The 21941-nt window shown below is 42.5% G+C and overlaps 1 protein-coding gene across 5 annotated transcripts in view; it reads right to left on the minus strand.

The window, feature by feature from the left end:
* slc2a9l2 (solute carrier family 2 member 9, like 2) overlaps positions 1-21941 on the minus strand; it is a 145007-nt gene that overhangs the window by 63715 nt on the left and 59351 nt on the right. For all 5 annotated transcript variants that reach the window (XM_062524337.1, XM_062524338.1, XM_062524336.1 and 2 more), the window contains exons 8-9: positions 15244-15431; positions 9404-9514 (exon numbers count right to left, since the gene is read on the minus strand). In XM_062524337.1, the coding sequence (XP_062380321.1) occupies positions 9404-9514; positions 15244-15431 (299 nt within the window). The remainder of the gene's footprint in view (positions 1-9403; positions 9515-15243; positions 15432-21941) is intronic.

Below are 21941 nucleotides of genomic sequence, written 5' to 3' on the forward strand. Positions count from 1 at the left end.
ATCTTTTCTTCTGCTCACTGCTGTTAGAAAATTATGAGTCACGGTTGATTGCTTTTGATGATTGCTATTTTAGTGTCCGTCACAAAGCAGATTTACTGTACAAGGACACATTTGACTGGACGTCATAGCCCAGTGGCAATATCTTGACATTGGCGTTCCGTTCTTCATCCTTTTTTCATCCATTCTTTAGCATTAAGCGTTGGCTGGTGAAAGACAATTTAGATCCTTTGGGGGAATTCAAGTTCTGCCAAAATGGAGAATTTTAAGTTTTAAATTCTAGTATTATCTTTCATGTTACACAATGCGAGCAGGACAACAAAGGTTTGGGAATTTGAGAATCAGACAGGTAGTCTGTCAGGTATGTTAATTTTGAGGGTATATTACTGTACATCTATGAACAGATTTGGCTAATTATACCCGAGAAGTTTGGCTAATTACACCTGAGAAGTTTAATACTAGAACACCGTTTAGAACCATCAAAATATGAATGAGACGGGGGACAGAAAAACACACAGATAAACAAACAAACATATTCAGATCAAACAGTCAGACAGACGGCCCATCACAAATCTGGGCAAGTTCATCATTACGGCTAATCACCCACGCCAGAAACAGAGCCAGAGTAACAGGTGCAGGTATCAGCCAAACCCCTTGAATGATTATGACCGTCTCATCCAGATGGGCCGATGTCTGGGGGTACAGAAGTCGTCCTGCGCTCTTATTTATTCAACCTCAGTGGTCCGGCCGGCACCATTTCACACACTAATTACAAGTTGCTAAGTGCCTGCATTTCACATTAGGACAAAGAGGAGCAGCCCCCCCGAGTGTCAAGCTATAAATAACCGCAGTGTGCTGGTGCATTCAGACTCCACAGCGGAGATGTGAAAGGACAAGGGGCCAATGGCCAACAAAACAAGTTAACACAGCACAGCGTGTGCCCACATGTCCGACGGAGAAAAAAGCAGAAATCGTCCGGTTTTATTATTCCTTTCTTCCTGGCCATTTGGCATTCCTTCTATGGGCTCACGCCACAGAGTGCCATATTTTCTATTCATATTTCAATAAAAGAACAACGCTCCACTGTGTTATTAATATGCAAATGAAAGGGAAGGATCTGAGATTAAAGGGCCAACCATTAAATGCTTAAAGACAGAAATATAGAGGATAGATAGATCTCATATTCTCAAAACAAATTTGTTTGTCATATTTGTTGTGGGGGTGATATTTCAGATCCTTATTTATCATTTGAATGGATCTTCCATGACAGTATGGCTGCTACCGATGTAAATAGTCAAATGGGCCTTGCAAATCAATTCACAAACACACATCAAAGACACCTGTCAACGTTGACAAAACCCACGTCAACACAACAGTTCATTACTTGGACTTGGACCAAGACAGATAGTCAATATTGTGCCTGGTGAAATAAAATCCAATACAGGACAAAAGTAATGCCACAACTGATATGTGGATTAAAAATCCCTTCACACAAACCACACACGCATCTTGTTTTCTAAAAACACTTTTTGGCAAGCACCACTCTGTGAGTCTGCACTGATCTAGAAATCGATGTAATCGGGCATCTGCCAAATTGGAAAGCGAGGCCAAAAAATCTCTCCCCTGAGCGGAGTTTGGTGCGACTACAGCAACTAGTGGGCCGCACATCTCCCCATCCCATAAGTAATTACTGTGTTCCATCGGCAAACAAATAGTCCCACTGGCTCTGCAGACGAGCTTCTCAATATCAGCATCCATCAATTACTTCCAGTGAGCGGCTGCCCGAGACCGTGGCGTTCCGGCGGACGGGGAGCTTGCCTGCGCACACTGTTAATTTATACCGAGCAGCGTGCCAGTCGGCCGCTCCGTCAGCCAGGCGGCTGAAGACGCATGATGGATTACAAGCGCCTCTTCCGTTGTTCTCGTGGATGATGTGCCGAGGGCGCGGTGGTGGGGTTGGGGTCTTTCTTGAGGAATCGCCGGTCGTGTGACAGCCACAGATCAAACCGCTGAGGGGTTGCATGTGTCTGCATAAACAGGGTGTAATTGTTCTGTGATATTGACGGCATCGGAAAAATGATCAACCTACAGAGGGCTGAATTCAAAGATTCTCCCTCCCCGAAAATCAATGAGTTGTCCATTTTGCCTAAATGTGCAGTAATACACATCCGAAACACCAAAACACCAAAACACATATTTGCTAGTTGCGGCGAGCCCTAGGTCAAAGGATATGTGCCCTTACAATGGAGTCCTGAGTCCCTGTATGAGCTAACTTCATGTAACTCTAGTGTCCCCCTAGTGGTCGAATTTATTGTGTGTCCTCAGTATGGGGTCCCAAGTCCATGTACCAAGTTTGGTCTCTATATGTGAAAGCATTGCTGAGATATGAGCCTACCTCCTGTGATTATAGCACTTCCTAGTGGTCAATATACACCAAAAGTCCTAAGGATGGGGTCTCAAGTATATATGCACCAAATTTGGTTTCTATACGTGAAAGCATTGGTGAGATGTGTGAGCATACTTCCGGTGATTATAGTTCCCCCTAGTGTTCAAAAGAAACAAAATGTATTGTATGTCCTGAGGATGGGGTCCCAAGTCCATATACCAAGTCATACATCAAAGCCTTGATTAGATAAGAACTCACTTCCTGCTTGGCGGCTTTGCGACTGATTTTGATTGGCTGTGATGGGTGAACGTTTTCTGAAAACAAAAAGATTTATATAACTTATGTGAGGCATAGTTTGAAGATTATTTACGTACATTTTCGTGAAATTTGTGACCTATGAAACTTTAGTTTTGCTTATGTCTGAAATCCACAAGGTCCAAATTGACGAAATAGGATGCGTCGAACTTGGCTTGATCTAAGCATTCTAGCAGTACCTCATTTTTAAAAATATACTGTAGTTACATGTATTATCACATTGTCAGCTAATTGTAGAGCCCCTAGAGCTCAAACAGCACCAGATTTCGTGTGCATCCTAATATTGGAGTCCTCAGTTCATGTACAAAGTTTGGTTTCGATACATGCCAGCATTCCTGAGTTATGACCTAACTTCCTAAAACTGATTCACTTGATGCTATACTCCTATGAAAAAGTGTTCCCTTAATATTGTTGAGCAGTGTATGTCATGTGATGCAGTTTTAAACATCCCTTACAGTTCTAGGAAGATGTCAGAAAGCAACACGACCTGACTGAGAAGCAGTGCTTTGAAAGAGTACATTGCTGACTATGACAACGTCAGATGTGTGGTAACATGAATTAATGCATGAGTCATCTTGCTAGAGTCACTCTTCGTAACAGGGGAATTGAACTAAAATGACATATGTGCTAAGCAATTGTAGAAAAACAAGCATTTTGTTGAAGACATAACCTTTGTCTCTACTCTGTCATTGTTTGATTCCTGTTTCCTCTGAAGACAAATTGAAGTTGAAAACATGTCATAAGTCAAAATGTATCCGGAAGAGTATTATGATGGCCTGTCACACAGAGTCAAGATCACCATCTATTAAGCCACCAGGGCAGAGACACAGTGCCTGACAACACGGCAAATCACAACATCAGAGAACAACAAATAAGCCAAAGACTTCCATCAGTATTGGCAAAGTCAAGGTTTCATTTTTTTCTGACCGTTTTTTTCCTAGTGATGATGTCAATTGAGCTGCAGTGTAGTCACAGCACCATTCAACCTCATCTGCAGTGCTGAAAATGAAATGATTCAAAAGCATTACTGGAATGGGACAGAAATGATTGCGTGTTAGCTTTCACATGACCTTACCTATATGGGGCTTTGCGCGTGTGTGTGCGTGTGCGCATGTGTGTATGTGTGCGTGTGTGAAAGATAGAGAATATCATATAGAGAAAAAGCAGTAGACGGAAAGGGTGAAATAATGACCGAGAGAGAGCGTCACATCTGCAGGAAATAAGGTAAAATGGCCGTCTGTGACGACGTGCTATTTGCTTATCCCCCGTTAACAATCGCATCCCAGGCATCTCATTAAGATCCGTAACACTGTCTATCTCTGACATCTAAACGCCGCCCATTTACTTATTTCCAGGACTCCCTCTCACCCCATATCCTCCCACTTCCTTTGTGTCCCTCGGATGTCTTCTCCCGAAACCCTCCCCGCTGTCTGTCTGTCTGTCAGTCAGTGGGAGTGAGTGACACATGTCTCGGACTTGAGCTTGCCTTGTTCTCTGAAGTGGCATGTGTGGGGGAGCTATTCAAAACAGTGTCACCCTGACAGTAGTCTCCTTATTGTCAATCATGTGGGAGACTTGGGAAATCCTCCTCACACACCGAGTTAAGCGCGCGCACACACACACACACACACACTCACACACACAGATGGACTGAAATTGAGAAACACACACACATACACGTACACACACACACACACACACACACACACACACACACACACACACACACACACACACACACACACACACACACACACACACACACACACACACACACACACACACACACACACACACGCACACACACACACACACACACACAGACTCACACAGACACACTCTGACACCCTCAAAATGTTGCAATCACTAAGCCTTCAAAAAATAAGTGTTTGAAGTCTGGCTACCTACCACTTATGGCTGCTTGCCTGTCCTCTCCCCTCCCTTGATCAAAGATGAGCCCCTCGGGACAGGAATGGCAGAACAGATCACGACTACTTAGGCCATATGTCACACGTCCAAAAATAACGTCATACAGTATATGATGCTTCTAAAACAGTTTAAAACAGGAGGCTAGTCAAGTACTGTGATGCAGTGCTACTTTGGAGTGTCTTCTCCTCTACTTCTGGCCTTTAAGGCCTTAAGAAATGCTTTTGGCAAGTGGAGTCACTTCAAAAGACATTTTACAGAGAGGGAAAAAAACAGCAAGTACCAAAGTCACCACAAGTTAGGCGTCAACACTAACTGTCAAAAATGACCTAGACTTTACAGAAACGTCCAGCCCTTTTCATTTACAGCTGAACACAATGTAATGTAATGATCACAATATGCAATGAGCGCTCCTTCTAGCCAAACGTCTCATCAAAGAGCAATAAACCACAGGGACCATAAAAAAACAAAAACAAAAATAGTCAAGATTTTCTGAATCCGCCATAAAAAATATGCTACCATCATTCCACAAGTCTGTGCCTCCAATGGTGATTGTGATGCCTTTTGTCACAGACTGTCATGGCATGTTTGAGTCAAACACGAATGCCGACTGAATGGCAGCCCTCAGCAGGCGGTGCCCGTTGTGAGGTGTCGCTGCTATCGAGTGACAGGGCGCCACGCCACGACGCTTACCGCCCGCCGTCCGCACGACCACCACGCATCTGCATTGCATGAGCCGCACGCCAAAATGACCGACACGGAAGTGACCACTGGGGGAGAGATTCGTGTCAGCGTCCGAGCCAGAAACCAGAAAGCCCGAGTCTCTGTCCAACTGCCTGGGATGCCACCAGGGTAAAAGATAGCAGCCGCTTAGCACAACTAACACACACGCGCAATAAATAGCATCACACTTACACCAGCGCCTGTTATATTAAATAACAAGTGGTGCGTACAACTGGAGTGTCACATCAAAATTATACCTTACGTAGGCATGAGAAACACACACAAACAAACACACACACATGCACCCTCTCACACACATAGACAAACAAAGACACACACACACACACACACACACACACACACACACACACACACACACACACACACACACACACACACACACACACACACACACACACACACACACACATAGTGTGAAGTATGACAATTACGTGTCATTTGGTTTGTGTGTGTGGGGCTGTATGTGTGAATATAAACACACACACACATATAGCCCCAACTCAAACACCCCCGCCCCCTCTTCCTCCTCCCCCCTCTCTCGCTCCTCTTCCTCCTCCTCCCCCTCCCCCGCTCCTCTTCCTCCCTCAGTCTCTGTGGTTTCCCCACCTCCGTGTGCTTCCTGAGCTCAGCCGGGCTCCTTGCGCAGAGAGAGTGACTCACCGGAGGAGCGGTGGCGGGGTGGACGGTGACGCACGTGCGGACTCCCCGCGGCCGGCAGCCTCTTTCATGCCCACCGCACGCGTCTCGCTCACGCTGGGAGACAAGCCCCTCCGCACCGTCCCCCGTTCCCCGGCCCCCTGGTCCCCCATTCCCCCCCACGCCTGGGTCTCAGGCTCCCCACACACAGCCTCCAGAACGAGTGGACGCATCGTGGCGGTGGACGTCTCAAGGTGTGTGTGAGAGCTGGAAAATGTCAGCACTGACAGGGAGCCGATAATAATGAAATGAAATAGATGAATAATGCACATAGGAATAGGCCAGAGGGCAACCGGATGCACACACACACACACACACACACACACACATACTGTATGCACACACACACACACACACACACACACACACACACACACATGCACGTACGCGCCCACACACACACACACACACACACACACACACACATCCCTTGACTAGTGACTGTTGTCATCTCACAAAATAAAAACGTGACCTTTTTCAATTATTGAGACAGTCGAATCTGAGCTCAGAAAAAAAGGTTGAATCAATTCCACCTCTGCTCTGTCCGTTATTTTCATGTCTTCCACCCAGTGCAGCCCAGTAGGACACCAGAGAGAAAACAGAACGCTCTCTCAAGGACAGCTCAAGGCCGGTATACCTCTATACCTGTGTTCAAGCTGAAAATAGCATCAATGCAAATGTCTGTAATATCGTCAGGGTGGATGAATGTTCATTGTTTGGAACCAAAATTTCAAATGAAAACACGGTGCGTCTCCAGAGATGAGATTGCTGCATTTTGGAAAATATGTATCTGTCAGCACTAGATGGAAATGCAAGAGGAGGAGTCACTGAAGACATGCTAACTACTCATCTGTAAAGGGGAGACGCAGCAGATATGCTAACTACTCATCTGTAAAGGGGAGACACTGAAGACATGCTAACTACTCATCTGTAAAGGGGAGACACTGAAGACATGCTATACTCATCTGTAAAGGGGAGACGCTGAAGGCATGCTATACTCATCTGTAAAGGGGAGACACTGAAGACATGCTAACTACTCATCTGTAAAGGGGAGACGCTGAAGACATGCTAACTACTCATCTGTAAAGGGGAGTCGCTGAAGACATGCTAACTACTCATTTGTAAAGGGGAGACGCTGAAGACATGCTAACTACTCATCTGTAAAGGGGAGATGCTGAAGACATGCTAACTACTCATCTGTAAAGGGGAGACACTGAAGACATGCTATACTCATCTGTAAAGGGGAGACGCTGAAGGCATGCTATACTCATCTTTAAAGGGGAGACGCTGAAGACATGCTAACTACTCATCTTTAAAGGGGAGACGCTGAAGACATGCTAACTACTCATATGTAAAGGGGAGACTGAAGACATGCTATACTCATCTATAAAGGGGAGACACTGAATACATGCTAACTACTCAAGAGACACCTGTGACCTGCATGCTGTGTTAATACATTCGTATGGGAATTGGCTTCTGTTTCCATCATGCTGCAAGTCTATGGAATCACTAATACTTTCAATTCATTTGAGATGAAAACACACATTCCAATATAAGTGGTTCATAAACACAAACCGGCCTTTCCATGTGTCAATAACATCTCGCAAGCCGATGACAAACCCTACCGAGTAGCCTACAAGTAGCAATGATCATTTCTTAATATTTTTCTATCTTTCCCTAACACTAACAAACTAAGCAGCTGTTTGATGGTCTGGGGCATATTCAACATTATTGGTATTCACACACCACATATGTATTGTATTATTTTTAAATAAAAAAAAAAACATTACTTGTGCATCGACAACTAAAATACTGAACAGGTAATTCATACAGTAACTGTAGCATTGTACTGAACCACAGTCTTTGGTCCCACTGGTGGTGGTACACTACTCTATATAATTCACACGATCTGGCACGCTTTCCTTGTCAAGGTCAAGCCCCACCAAAACAAATAAAAAATTCAGCTCATATTTAACTGATTTCAATATGTATGGAAGTCCCACTAGAGAATATCCCCACAGTCAGTCAATGGAAAGAGCAGCACACCCTATCGCACAGATAAACATGGAGATTTCACACATTTCTGCACGCAAATAAAGGGAATATCCAATAGGGAGTTCATGAATATTTCTTTTTCGTTTTCACTGCCTACATCCATTTCCTGCGATACACTTTGGGGAACGAGACAGAGAGACACAGAGAGGCTACATTAATGCTTGATGGCTCTCAGCCTGTTATCTAAGAAAAACTTAGAAAAAAAAAAAGAAAAAAAATGAGTAAATGATTTCAGCACATTCAGCATATCCTGCTATTAACGGCAATCAAAAAATAGACACAGAGAGGCTCCAATACAATGAAAAGCCCCTGGGAAAATATATATATATATATTTTTTTTTTAAAGGAATAATTATACTCTTTGGGTCATCCACAGTGACCCGAGATCCAACTGCCTGATGGAAAAAAGAAAAAAAAGGGGGGCCTTAAGTATTTATCTTCAAGCTTCCTTTGAAGTACTTTTAATGATCACCAGAGGGTCTGGGAGCCTGCCACCCTCAGGCTCTGGAGGGGAACAAGATGGAGGGGGGTTGAAGAGGGCTCCTATGCAGATGACCTTCTCAGTTGAAAACGCAAGGGTCATTCCCACAAGGGAGTGGCCTTAGCGTCCAGTGTGGGTGCTCAAAGGCCCACGGTGATTAAAATGACTGCGGTATACAAGAGAGACAAATGCAGCTCCCAGGGATGGTGTGACCAGAGACTGGAGACGCTAAGTGGAAATCCTTAAATGACGAAGTTGACGAGTCACGGAGGATTGGTGTCAAACTCAGAAATGCTCGCTAGATAGTGACTCTGTTAGAACAGTGAGGTCTTTTGATTTCTGTTTTGTTTTGTACCACACATGCCGAGACACAGACTGGATAATAGTGAGCAGAGTAGAACAGCAGCATAATGAGACACTTTAGCCTTAATGAACCACTGCTGGGTCTCTCTAAAGCCTCACCATTTGGGAAAGCTAGTCTTGCTTCCTGCTACTATTAATGAACAAAACATTATCAAGAGGTGATGTCAGGAATTGTAAACATGCTGCCACAAGTAACTACAATATTTTTTCTCTTGACAGTTGAAGATGGTTTTGGTGTTACTTGGTTAAGAAGACCGTGTTGCAGGGGGGCGCTAGTGTGCCGTAATGGAGTAGGTCGCACTTTAGCGGAGCTCCGTGTAAGATCCTCTTGTTTTATTGAAGAAGACCGTGTTGCTATAGCAATTGTGTGCTAACCAAAGCAATAATGATATCTGTAAGTGGAGAAAGGTTTTCTTGCTTGCGGTGTGATTTGTACTTACGGACACGATTGCAGCCAAAGTTTCAATGCCTCCTGTTGAGAGGGTGATGTAAGGAATCAATTCTTTCTTGAAGCCAGCCTCTGTGAAGATTCCATTAGTGTAATACCAAATCTGTCAAAAGAGGAACACGATGTTAAACACTCAATGCATTATGAAACATAAAACACTGTTCATAAGAATAGATTAGCTTTATATCCTAAGGAAATGCAAATGTTACAGCATGTTATAAACCATTAACAAGAACCAGACAACATATAACACATGCATTGTTATTAATGTGAAGATTTGCTATTGTTATTACCGTCAGTCTGTTAAAATTATTTAGTCTATTACCATTAGAAGTATTTTATGTACTGTAGCTTTAGACTATATGAATACTTCAACCTGTTCATTTTTGATGATACTGTTTGTGACTGTCGTACATTGCTTTGGACAAACGCATCTGCCAAGAACCACAACCATATGACCATAACCAGTGAACACAAACAGGAAAGTAATGGCCTGAAATGTAACTGCATATGCACATTAGTACTATTGATTAAACAAGCACACACAAATTAGTCAGAGTAATATATACTATGCAGGGTTGAAAAAAGGTGTTTGATGTAATCAATTTGAAAAAGTATGAATTTTAAAGTTCATACCAGCAAAAACACTTGATTTAGTAAAATGAAGTATACCTGGCAACTAAAGTCAATATTTTGTTTTTCATTGAGAAGGTATTGCTTCCATCACACCCCCTGCATACATCAGAGATGTATCTATTACCCGACTCCAGCTTAATGGAGCCTCCATCTCCTGTACTGTACACTGCAGGGGGAGGGAAATCTCATTTTCGATTTCAGATCTTTATGTAAATCTATAATACCCTCGGCAAATTAATGTATCATTCAAATGCACTCACACTCTTCTTTTACTTCTCATCATTCTGCTCCTCCTCTTTTCCACCTTTCTGTCAGTCTCTCATGCGTTCTCTCTCTCTCTTTAAACACATACACATACATCCATACGTATACTCAGCAGAGAGCCTAATGGCTGACAAAATCAAAAATATTTCTCAGAACTGAAATGAAAGGAAGATGAATATAATGCAGGCGCCTCTGACTGAGCATTAGAGATGGATGGGACATGTGCTTGTGATTGTGCCCGTCAGTCTTTGTCAGGTTTGTAGTCGCACGGATATCGTTCCATTATCATAATGTTATGACGCACACAGGAGAAGGAGATGCAGAACCCCGGTGAGCTGTCCTTTCTGGGGTGATGAGTGAAATTGCTTTGGCAGTGTGAGAGGGCCAATTTATGCGAACACAAACCCTTCAGAATGGTCAGGGTTTCGGCTCAGAGCAACACAGCTACGCAATCTCTTCAGCTAAACAACGGGATGATGAATACCCATTATACTTGTGATAGAGTGTCTAAAGAATGCCTGGAAGCAAAATGTTTTGTAAGAGTAAAGATAAAGCCAGGCAGGTTTTTAAGATGACACTATTTTGGAACACAAACACAAAACATTACATACAATAGTGAGCAGATTTTGCTTGGCTTCAAGATTTACTTTCTACTAATCATTACTTTGCTTCCAATTCATCCGTCACTAGACTGCTTTCTCTGGTGAGACATGTAGGTGAGATTCAGGGCCCTATCTTGGCGATCTGAAATGTCTGGTCAGAGGTGTAAAGTTTAAATACATTTAAAGGTTGTATCGGTGATTGTGGCTGACGTCACTTCTGTTGGGTGTTTGAAGCGAGATCCAAAACAGACCGAGCTAGCTCGGCCCTCCCTTCCATGTTTTGTGCACTATGAAAAAACCCCATCATGAACGCACATTTCTTAAAGTGACAGACACACGATACTCTGATCAACGTTTGACCTCAATGATGGCGGATTGCGCTGGGTAAGACACTGACGTTGATCTGTAACAAAAGTTCATATCCAAGTAAATATAATAGCCATAACTTGTACATCCAATATGGTGTATTCTAAAGTAGGCTAATGCAGCTCTAGATAATAGCAGACGGTGCCCATCTTCAGATCTGACTTTGCGTGCAGCCGCTCATGAGCGCAACTGTAACGGATGTCAGCTACAGTAGCTCAGCTGTGCGTGTGGAACGTAAGTAAACCTCACTCCCAGGCGCTTCAAGAGTGCTGCTGGCAGGGAAGCTAGTACACTATTTATTTTGGTTTTGAATGGTTGATCTCAGATCTCAGAGCCTAGGCTGCCTAGAGACGCATTTCTTTGACTACTTATGGCGCGAGCAGCTAGCGGATCATGAGGAATGATTAGATGAATGTGATCGTTGTGTTTAGGCCTGTAATCCCTGATACAACCTTTAAGGCGTGTCCAGTCCACATTGACTAATCTAATGGTGTGATTTTGTGATCAAACGCTTGGAGCAAAAGGGTTGTTTTTGTGTTTATTAATCTTCATGTTTTGGGCGCAACATCTCTTAGACCAATGAGAATGACATCTGTCCTTCCCTTTTAGAGCCATCAGGGCAACATCAAACAGCCTGTCGGTATTTTGACAATCAACGCATCTGAGAGAGTCTGCTAGCACAATTCAACTAGCAGGCTACATTCTGCACTCGGCCATTATTTGAACTCATAGGCAAAGTGAAAACTAACTTCATCGTAGTCTCATAGTCAATGGCAAAACAGTTCTACATAGTTATTTACTTTCACTATTGCCTGACAAAGGGTTACAATCAAAAACATAGCCTGAAAAAAGCAACACATACCCCAATAATGTTCAAATGACAGAATAAAAATGGTAACTATATTTATCCTGCAAATGGACTGGTTGCTAAGGGGTGTTTACATCTTGTGACAGTGTGTCATTAAATCCTTTAAATGTGCCATTCACTATAGACCAGTTTTTTCTTGGTCAGTGGCTTAATGATTTTTAGGGGGTGTTTAGGGGGTGTAGTGATTTTTGGATCATTTGTCAGACCACACAGTACAGTATCATTAATTACCACACCTCTGGGCGCAAGGTTTAAGAAAAGTGGAGCGCATAGCGAAGAATTCATCACTGACTGGGTGTACGATACTGTATGAATAAGACACACATCACACTTTGTGCCATGTTGTGTCTGGTGCACAATAGGCTCCTAATAGGCTCCTAAATAAATTATGAAATTGCTGAAGATTTTCCCTATTAGTCGAGGCTCTTTTATATGGTAAATAAGGCTACACAGCCATATAATTGAGGCTTGAGCAGCTGGAGCAACCACACAGGAGCCAGAGAGACACCTGGCACAGACGACTGGGTCAGGCAGAAGCAAGCAAATGCACAATGAAGGCTGGGAAAGTAAAACATGATAAGGGCTAAGCAGGATGCAAGCAAACTGGCGCTGCAGAGGAATCCATCAGATATAGACGATCAGACGACAGTAGACGATCCAAGGCACCAATATATGAGATAATTTTAGGCGTATCATCTAAAGAGGCGATACAGATCATGATGGTGCCGAATTCAAGACAGCACAGAATGTTTTGAACAATAATTTGCTCCAGATAATAACAACACCATTGGGTAGATATATACAGTAGGCTACACATTTAACATTTTTCAGAAATAAAGGGTATGGATTGCCCCACTTATGTTTGGGTGATTATATTCTTTCAAAAGTAAAGTTAGGTGTAGTGTAAATTATGGTCATATTTGTGTTAGTAGATGTATATAAATACAACAGAATTGCACTTAAAACATAATTTTATCAAATAAACTGCCTGTGAGAATATGGGTCTGTGAAGAAACAGATTCTTGTTTTGAGACTGTATTGTAACTGATCTTCCACGCCAATTGTCCACTGAATGTCGTAATAATAAATAGCATATAATAGTAAACAGTAATAGCAAAAATAAAAAAAAAAGCTATTCAAAAATATCTTAATCAACATTCATTTCTGCACAAAATGTTCCTTTCAACCAATATTGCCATCATAGATCCACATAGATTCATTCTACAGAAGACAGCAGGTGCTTGCTTCGTTCAAAAGTCATAGGTGAGAGTTTACTTATGAGAAAGACAAACGTGTGAGCATGACTGCTCAAAGTGTTCATGCTCATTCAACATGCAGGTTAATGTTCAGGATGCATTTAGAGAAAGAAGACACTGCTGTCACAGGTGTGGATACACCTGTAGAAGTTTATGAAAATGACAAACAAGGTAAAAAAGAAGAGACCTGTGACAGCTGTCTTCTTTCACACCACACTCTTTTTGCTTCCTCTCTAAATGTGTCCTGAACATTAACCTGCATGTTGAATGAGCATGAACACTGTGTGGTCGTGCTCACAAGTCTGTCTTTCACATTCAGCAAATTCGTCATATGGCTCATCACCAGCATGTACATGCACTTGGGCCCAGAGAGATGCTTTGTCTTCAATTATTCTCAAACCATATGCACCAATACTTTGCTCCTTATCTCTCTCACCTATGACTTTTGAACAAAGCAAGCACCTGCTCTGCTGTCTTCTGTAGAAATGTGTTGGATGGTGGGGGGTATGCGAGCCGAGTCAGGATGTAGAAGGTGGTACGTGGAGAAAAACGTTTGGGAACCGCTGCTCTAAACGCATCCTGAACATTAACCTGCATGTTGAATGAGCATGAACACTTTGAGTGGGCGTGCTCACAGGTCTGTCTTTCACATAAGTGAAATAAATAAGAATAGGGAAATAACTTTAGAATAGGGAACATATTCGGCTTAATTATGAGTTAACTGGACACTATTAGCACTTGTGGTTTAGCGTTTACTTCCATTTGAATAGACCGTATTTGATAAGTATCATTATGGGTGAATAACTGTTCTTGTGGTACTACCACCTTCCAAGCTCCATACTGAGCCATGCATATTTAGGTCATAATTCATATGCAACAACTTACTTAATAACTATGAATAAGGGGTAATTAGGAGCTTACAAAGAGGAAATTCTAAATTAAGGGTCTGGTAAGGGTAGAATAAGGTCTTGCAGAATAAGGTATTAATGAGTGATTTATAATGACTACCAAATGGCTAGTATGCTACTAATATACATGTTAGTAAGCAGCTAATTAATGGTGAATATGTGTATCTTAATATAAAGTGTTACCGAATTGTTTTACATTACTCGGTTTGCTATTTGTGATACTTCACATATTCACATGTAGTAATATTATTTTATCTCTTTCTCTACATGTTTATGTAAGACTAAAGAAGTTGCACAAAAATTGAAAATAATCATCACATCACTGACATGATATCAGGCTTCTATTAGTCCAGCCACACCACAAATTTGGACGACTGTTTCTCAAAGATTGGAAAGCACAAAAGTACTGATGTGCAGAAAGACATATGGAGAAGATGACAGGTGGACAGAATGACAGCATACACACAGCTGGCTTCACTTCTAGAACACTGAATTATGCATCGCCATCATACATCACACACTTATTGTCATTCCACACGTAACCTGTACAGACTGAAGATAGGTGATACATTACAATTACTCCACCACAGAAGAGCGCTTGAACAATGTCAGCTCAGATCTCCGAGCATCAATCACAGCCCAAGCAAAAGGACAATCCTGTTGCTCCATATGTCTTATTCATAGAACACAGGATATGCATAATATGAGCTATTGTTTTGCAAGTCAACTGTGAATGCAATTGATCTCAGGTTGCATCCTGTTACGCGCGGTGACATGTTCTAGTGGAACATAAGAGGATGCGGAAGAGACAGAAGTGACACAAAGATTTTGTGTCAAGTCCCCGGCACCTTCCACTGGCTGAGTGTTTTTCCCTGCCCCTCTCCCTCTCCCCCTCCCCCTCCCAGTGCATTCTGGGTCAGTCTGGCACTCACCGCATTGAGGCCACACAGCTGGTAGCACGCCATGGTGACCACGACAGTGATGACCTGCCAGCGGACGGCGCGGTTCCGGAAAAGGTCGAGGGGCGACGCCGCCACGATTGTGTTCTGGGCCCTGCTCTCAGCGTGGACCTCCTCAATTTCCTGCGACACGTCCTTCTTGCCAAGAAAACGCTGGAACGCTGATACACACACACACACACACAAACAAACAAACACACACACACACAAACATACACACACACACACACACATACACACACAAATACACAGATTGGTCAGGTCAGGATTACAAACAGAGTTGGAGATCAAAGCAAACAGAATCTGTGTCCTAAAAACGTCCTGTTCTAAAAAGTCAAAGTCGGAAAGTTCCCTGAATTTGCACAGTCAATGTTATGTTAGCTTATTGGCCTGCTGAAGAAGAAATACAAACGCACAGACACAAAGAATATCGTCCTGAAATACTGAACTCCTATTCCACACATTGTGTCTGAACATCCATTGTTTCCGGAGAGCCTTGAAACAAAGTATGAACGTCTTTGAAACTCAAGAGACAAGGACAAGTCTATCTGCTCTATTTTCTCGGCAAAGGTCATTACTGTACGGTAAGTAAGCTTCCGAATAGCAAGAATCTGACAAGAATTCAAACTTCTGTACACTTCTATGCGTCACAATCCTCTGCTGCATTGCACTCTTCTGGTTTACGCCCCTGCTGCTAGCCCTTCTGTCAAATCAAACCCTGAGTAGCGCCCGCAGCCGATCTGTGTGTTAATTACCGTCTGCATTTGCATATGTGTTCGACGCCATGCCGCCGACTGTCTGGAGAACAGTGAGGATTAGAGGAGCTCAAATTGCATTACACGGGGAGCATGGGGCCACAAGTGACAGCTCTCGCTATTGCTGATTATGCAAGGGAGGGAGCAACAGAAGGGGGTCTTTTCCTTTATTTTCTTATGTTAGGGGACAGCAGGCCTCTTGAGTCTTTGTGTTGAGTTGAGTTGTGTGTGTGTGTGTGTGTCTGTGTGTGTGTGTGTGTGTGTGTGTGTGTGTGTGTGTGTCTGTGTGTGTGTGTGTGTGTGTGTGTGTGTGTGTGTCTGTGTGTCTGTGTGTGTCTGTGTGTGTCTCTGTTTGTCTGTGTGTGTCTGCGTGCGTGCGTGCGTGCGTGCGTGCGTGCGTGCGTGTCTGTGTCTGTATGTGTGTGTGTGTTGGGGTTAAAAGACAGCGGGGGGGATAGTGTGTCACTCTTCAGCAATGGACCCCCACCTGTCGCTAGTGAGAGGCACCATAGTGAGGATGGCTCTTATCAATACTGCACAGCAGCTGACAAGGTTCCAGGTAACATCGAACGAGCAACAAAATCGAAAGACACACAAGGCTCTAGCTGTGTGAAACCTGAATGATTCACAAAAGGAAGGATCGAATGAGAGAGAGAAAAAAATGAAGATATAAAAGGACCAAAGGGAGAAAAAAAAACATTGAGAAATGTGGGGAATAGAAGAGAGGGAGAGAGAGAGAGAGAGAGAGAGAGAGAGAGAGAGAGAGAGAGATACAAATCTCACTAGACAAAAGGAGAGGAAATCACTTTAAGGTCTATCAGTGAGACCACAGTCTCGGACAAAAAAAAAAGAAAAAGATGAAATGATGCAGCTTGCAGAAACTGTGCGTGAAGAGAAGCAAACGGCCAGCACAGACAACACACACCACAGAGAGAGCTACAGTCATATTCAGGAGCAAGATGCTGCCACAAGGTCCCCCTCTCTGTTCAAACATGAGGAGATTCTCATCTTTAAACATAAAACATAGAGAGACACAGAAACAGACCCATGTTCAATCATTAGCAGCAGCTTGATGTGAACATTGGACAATTCGCAGAGAGAATGGAACAACTGTGATATGTCTAAGTTCCATAGATAAGAACTCTTTATCTATTGCGATGAATTCTATCAAATAGTTAGTTATCTGCATTTCAATTATGCCTCAGTTGACTACAGCATGCTGTATTTGTTATTGTTGGTTTGGATTTGAGTATTGCATGTGACGCCCCAGCTCTACCGTGCTGAGTCTGCCTCGTTCTCCCTTGCTGGTCATGGCATTGGGTCTGGCTTGTTTGTCTGTTCCTGTCTTGAAAGTGCACTCAAAGCACACACATCCTTGATTTACAAATGGGAGCAGGACTAAAGGCAAAGTAACAAGTCAAAGTGTTCCCGTCTTGGCCTGCAGGAGGAGCTGTGGCAATTCTACCGAAGTGGCGACTAATTGATGGCCTAATTGGAGGGTGCATAAAATCAGTAGTCTCCAGCTGGGTATCTCTCTTGCACAGCACTCACGAACACACTCCCAGCTGGGCTGGTTGCAGCTCTACTCATTTACCTTTTGCATTACACATCCATATGCTGACCTACACGACAGCTTGCTTTGCTTTAGGCTGAAGTTATACTTGCTGTTAGACCAAGCGTAAGCATATGCGCCCGTGTGCGACCTGCTGTGTGCTGTGTACAGACTCCACTGCACCAAACGACCGCAAAATACCCGAGGCAGCCATGATGCGAACACGAACGCGTTGTCTGCAGCAAGTCTAACCCTGGCTTTACACCTGCTGACTTCTGAATATCTCATCTAATAAATAAACTTTTGTTTAAAATATGCTTTGTTGTGGTCTCCCCATCAGGCCGTGCTACACAGAAGAACATGGCCTGGATTTCATGGACAACTTTGTAATCATCGCCATCTTTTAGAGAGGACACTCTGCAAGAGAAACTGCCGACATACTGTAGCAAAGCAAGCTCACATAAACCAATACAAAATAGCTATGATGTGGCCTTGGTATGACAAGCAAGTATGCGTCCATAAGTGCAGGCAAGCACCCTTGCATTCAAAACGTTGTAAGGTGCAAACAGAAGTTCTAAATCCTGAAAATGTCCTTGCCAAAGTGAAAAATGCACACCTGAGTTGAACCTGAGGTGACGCTGAACAACAGATCGATCGGCATGCATTCAGCAAGTGTTCCTGTTCAAAGCCATTTATGAGACGTTTTATGAGCCATTAAACGATGTGTGGGGCTACTAAACACCTCATTCAGCTTGCTATGTGTCCTCTGGAGTGAGTGGTGAGTGGTGATGTTTTCATTCCGCAGTGCCAGCCTCCTCTGGGTGACATTTGGACATAATTCAAATGTTGTACTCCATCGCTCAGGGTCCAAAAGTAATCTGGGCCGCCTTACACCTATTTACAGTTTATCTCTGGGGTATCTGGGGATATATGAGTCCAACTACCTTGAGTTTCTATTTGCAATAAAATATGTTTATGTTTATGCATTTTATACATTATATTTTACATTTATATATCATAAAAGTAAAGTATAATAACAAATAAAAGCATTAAAGGGCAATTGTCTAGAAATAGTTGAAAGAGTTAAGTGAATAAAATAGAATAATTAAAACAAAAACACATACATAAAATACACAAAGTTTCCTCATAGCCAGCTACGCTTAGGTGGACTAGTGAGAGTGCCTGGACTTTATGCCTCCAGACAACCAATCACGGCCCTAATGACAAAGAGGTGTCCATCGTCTTCGTCATATATCATAAAGTGCATAGTGTATAGGGACGTGGTGTAAAACGCAAATAAAAACAGAATGGATCTGTGAATCTGTGAACCTCTTAAACTCAGTTTGCTGCAAAAAAGACACAGACGACATAAATGCTGAAAAAGACCAATTTAACTATTTCATGGAAAATGTATCTTAATTGTGCACATTTGTGGCTGATTCTGTGGTAAAAGCAAAGGGCATAAAACATGACCCATGAAGAGAACACAAAAGCCTGGTTCCTTATGCAGATGCAGTAATGAACTCACTTAATTGCCTTCTTAAAGGGAACAAAGCAAGACTATCAAACTGTGGCAGACCACAATTGTTCCAGACTTTTTACTGGCTTTTTTTACTGCCTTCTGACAGCAAAGATTTCCATCTTGAAATTTCTCAGATCCAAAAAGTTAAGGCAGGTAGATTTGCTATGGGTTGGCATTGTAGCTTACTTTTCTAGTAGCAAGCAAGGAAACATCAACCTAGTTTGTTGGACATGAGAAAATTCTATAGTTTATGTAAGACTATATTATGTTAAATGACATAATCTCAAACCTCCTAAATAAAATGTTTAAGATCACCTGTTACACATGGATTCCTTTTTCTCAAAACTCAGATTAAATTCAGGTTGATTGCACATAGCCCATGTATGTTGTTATTGTTCATTTTAGACTGTTCAAAAAAGGATCTAGTAATATGATCTCAGAGAGATACCATCAGGACATTGAAAATCAACATCAGGGTTAAACAACATACATACACATTTCACAGCGCAGTCCTTAATTGTCCATGCAAATGATATTACCAGAGAGGATTAAAGCGGAGCTTTGATATTACATTCTAGGGCCTTACTGTGTATGAGGTGCAATGGAAACTAGGTTGGACTCTTCTTTTTTCACCACATTCCGTCTTTATCTGTCAACGATTTATCTTTTTTCCCTTTTCTCTGCCTTCTGTCGTTTCATGCTTCTTCAGCAAAGTAAATCAGGTGAAATTATTTTTCTTTAGCTGCTTTCTTTCTTCACGTCTAACCAAATGATTTTGTTATCCCACAGGGAAAAAAATCTTAATGAACTGCCACATCTGGTCTCAGGATATCAACCAGGCTATGGACATAATTGAATCTGTCCTTTTAACATTCTAAGTCATTGAGCCCAAAGAACGTGTGAATGAGTAGAGAGTGAGACTACAAAAAGACAAAAGAAGCCACCTTTCATGTACAAAAGGCGATCAATCGACCGAGAAATAGGGTTCGCTCCTCTTAACACCTTGCAGTGGCTATATATGGTTTAAAAGTAAACGAGCTGCCATCTATGCCTTGGCACGAGGTAGGCATCTTATCTGACACAAACACCATCATTAATCTCCCTTACATGAAGACTGACCTATAATAAAACTATATACTGTATGTACAAAAACTCTGAAAGGATCGAGACATCAAAATAGGCTATCGCAAAGCAGAGTGAACTACACGTTTTGATGTGTAATTCAGAGTTTAACTGAGAATGCTGCACAGTGATCTTGTGCTTTCAAAAGATAATGTCAGTAAAAGAGTCCTTCTGACTTGGCAGGCCTTCCGCTGCTCAACCCCATTCTGTCAGCGAGGGCCCTTTTATTGAGACTGAATCTTTGAAAACAAATCCACAAAGTTCAAAACCCCCACCACAAAGCTGTTAGCCACCCCCCCCCCCCCAGCCCCTTGTGATTCCTCAACAAATATGACTGCTTCACAAAGGAAGCGTGTGTGCTCTGGGACTGGTATTGATGAATCATAAAGTCACTTCAAAGGAGAAAGAAAAAGCGGAGTGAGGAAGGTGAGAGGCCAAGGTGCTTAACGCTCTGTTCTCTTGAGAACGGCCTTTCATCAGGCGATGCTTGTGGCTGTTACGCACGCTTTCATCAGGCAATGTTTGTGGCTTGTTAGCTACGCAGGAGAGTGGATAAGATGTAGATAAAAACAAAGAAGATGATGACGACGATGAGGATGGTGATGATGATGATGATGATAAGATGACAGTACATAATGAAGATGAATGTCATTATGAAGATGATTAAATAGTAATCAGAAGTTAAGGATGGTTGTCCTGCCTTGTTTGCCTGGAAAAGGTCAACATGCATATCCCAGGTATAGACCAGATGAATACCAGGTGTAGACCAAGTGAACAACATCCCATGTGTAGGACAGGTGAACAACATCCCAGGTGTAGAACAGGTAAACAACATTCCAGGCATAGAACAGGTGAACAACATTCCAAGTGTAGAACATGGAGTATAACATCCCAAGTGTAGAACAGGTGAACAACATCCCAGAACAGGGAGAAAACCTACAGAAAAAAAGTCTGCAGAGTCAGGGTTCTCTTTTCAGAGTGTTTTGTTTTTCTCCAAAGGACGTGATGAAGCCCTGAGGGTAAAATCGCTGTCTGAGTGCAAATAAAAACAGTCAGCAAAAACGTCGGGAATGGAGCTTGCAACTGGAACTTCTCCTCAGTAATTTAAGGGGAACTCAAATGGAATGGAGGTAGTAAAAGACTACAACACATTATCAGCAAATTGGTCTTTTGTCCCATTAAACAAACAAAGTTAAATGAACATCTACCTTTCTGTAAGTGTATAAGTGTGAGAGGGTGGGTTTACTTTGTTCTGTCATTTTAAATGGACCATCAAATTTTATTTCCACCACCGTCATCTCATGGCAAATGTGGTGAAGATTTTAAGAGGTTTATAAGAGAGCTTATATTGAGTGTGTGTGTGTGTGTGTGTGTGTGTGTGTGTGTGTGTGTGTGTGTGTGCATGTGTATGTGCATGTGTATGTGTATGTGTATGTGTATGTGTATGTGTATGTGTATGTGTATGTGTATGTGTATGTGTATGTGTATGTGTATGTGTATAGTATGTATGTGTTTGTGTATGTGTATGTCCATGTGTATGTCTATGTATGTCTCCATACAAATTTTGAATCACTAAAAAAAATCTTGAATAGAAGTGATTACCGTAATAACATGTAATCAGGTTTATAGGCCAAGTGTACTTGTGTATACAAGGAATTTGTTCTATGCATTTCTTCCATCCATGAATTAGTGAACACACAGAGCACACAGCGAGGTGAAG

The sequence above is a fragment of the Sardina pilchardus genome, chromosome 21 (genome assembly GCF_963854185.1).
Source record: "Sardina pilchardus chromosome 21, fSarPil1.1, whole genome shotgun sequence".
Classification (NCBI taxonomy): domain Eukaryota; kingdom Metazoa; phylum Chordata; class Actinopteri; order Clupeiformes; family Clupeidae; genus Sardina; species Sardina pilchardus.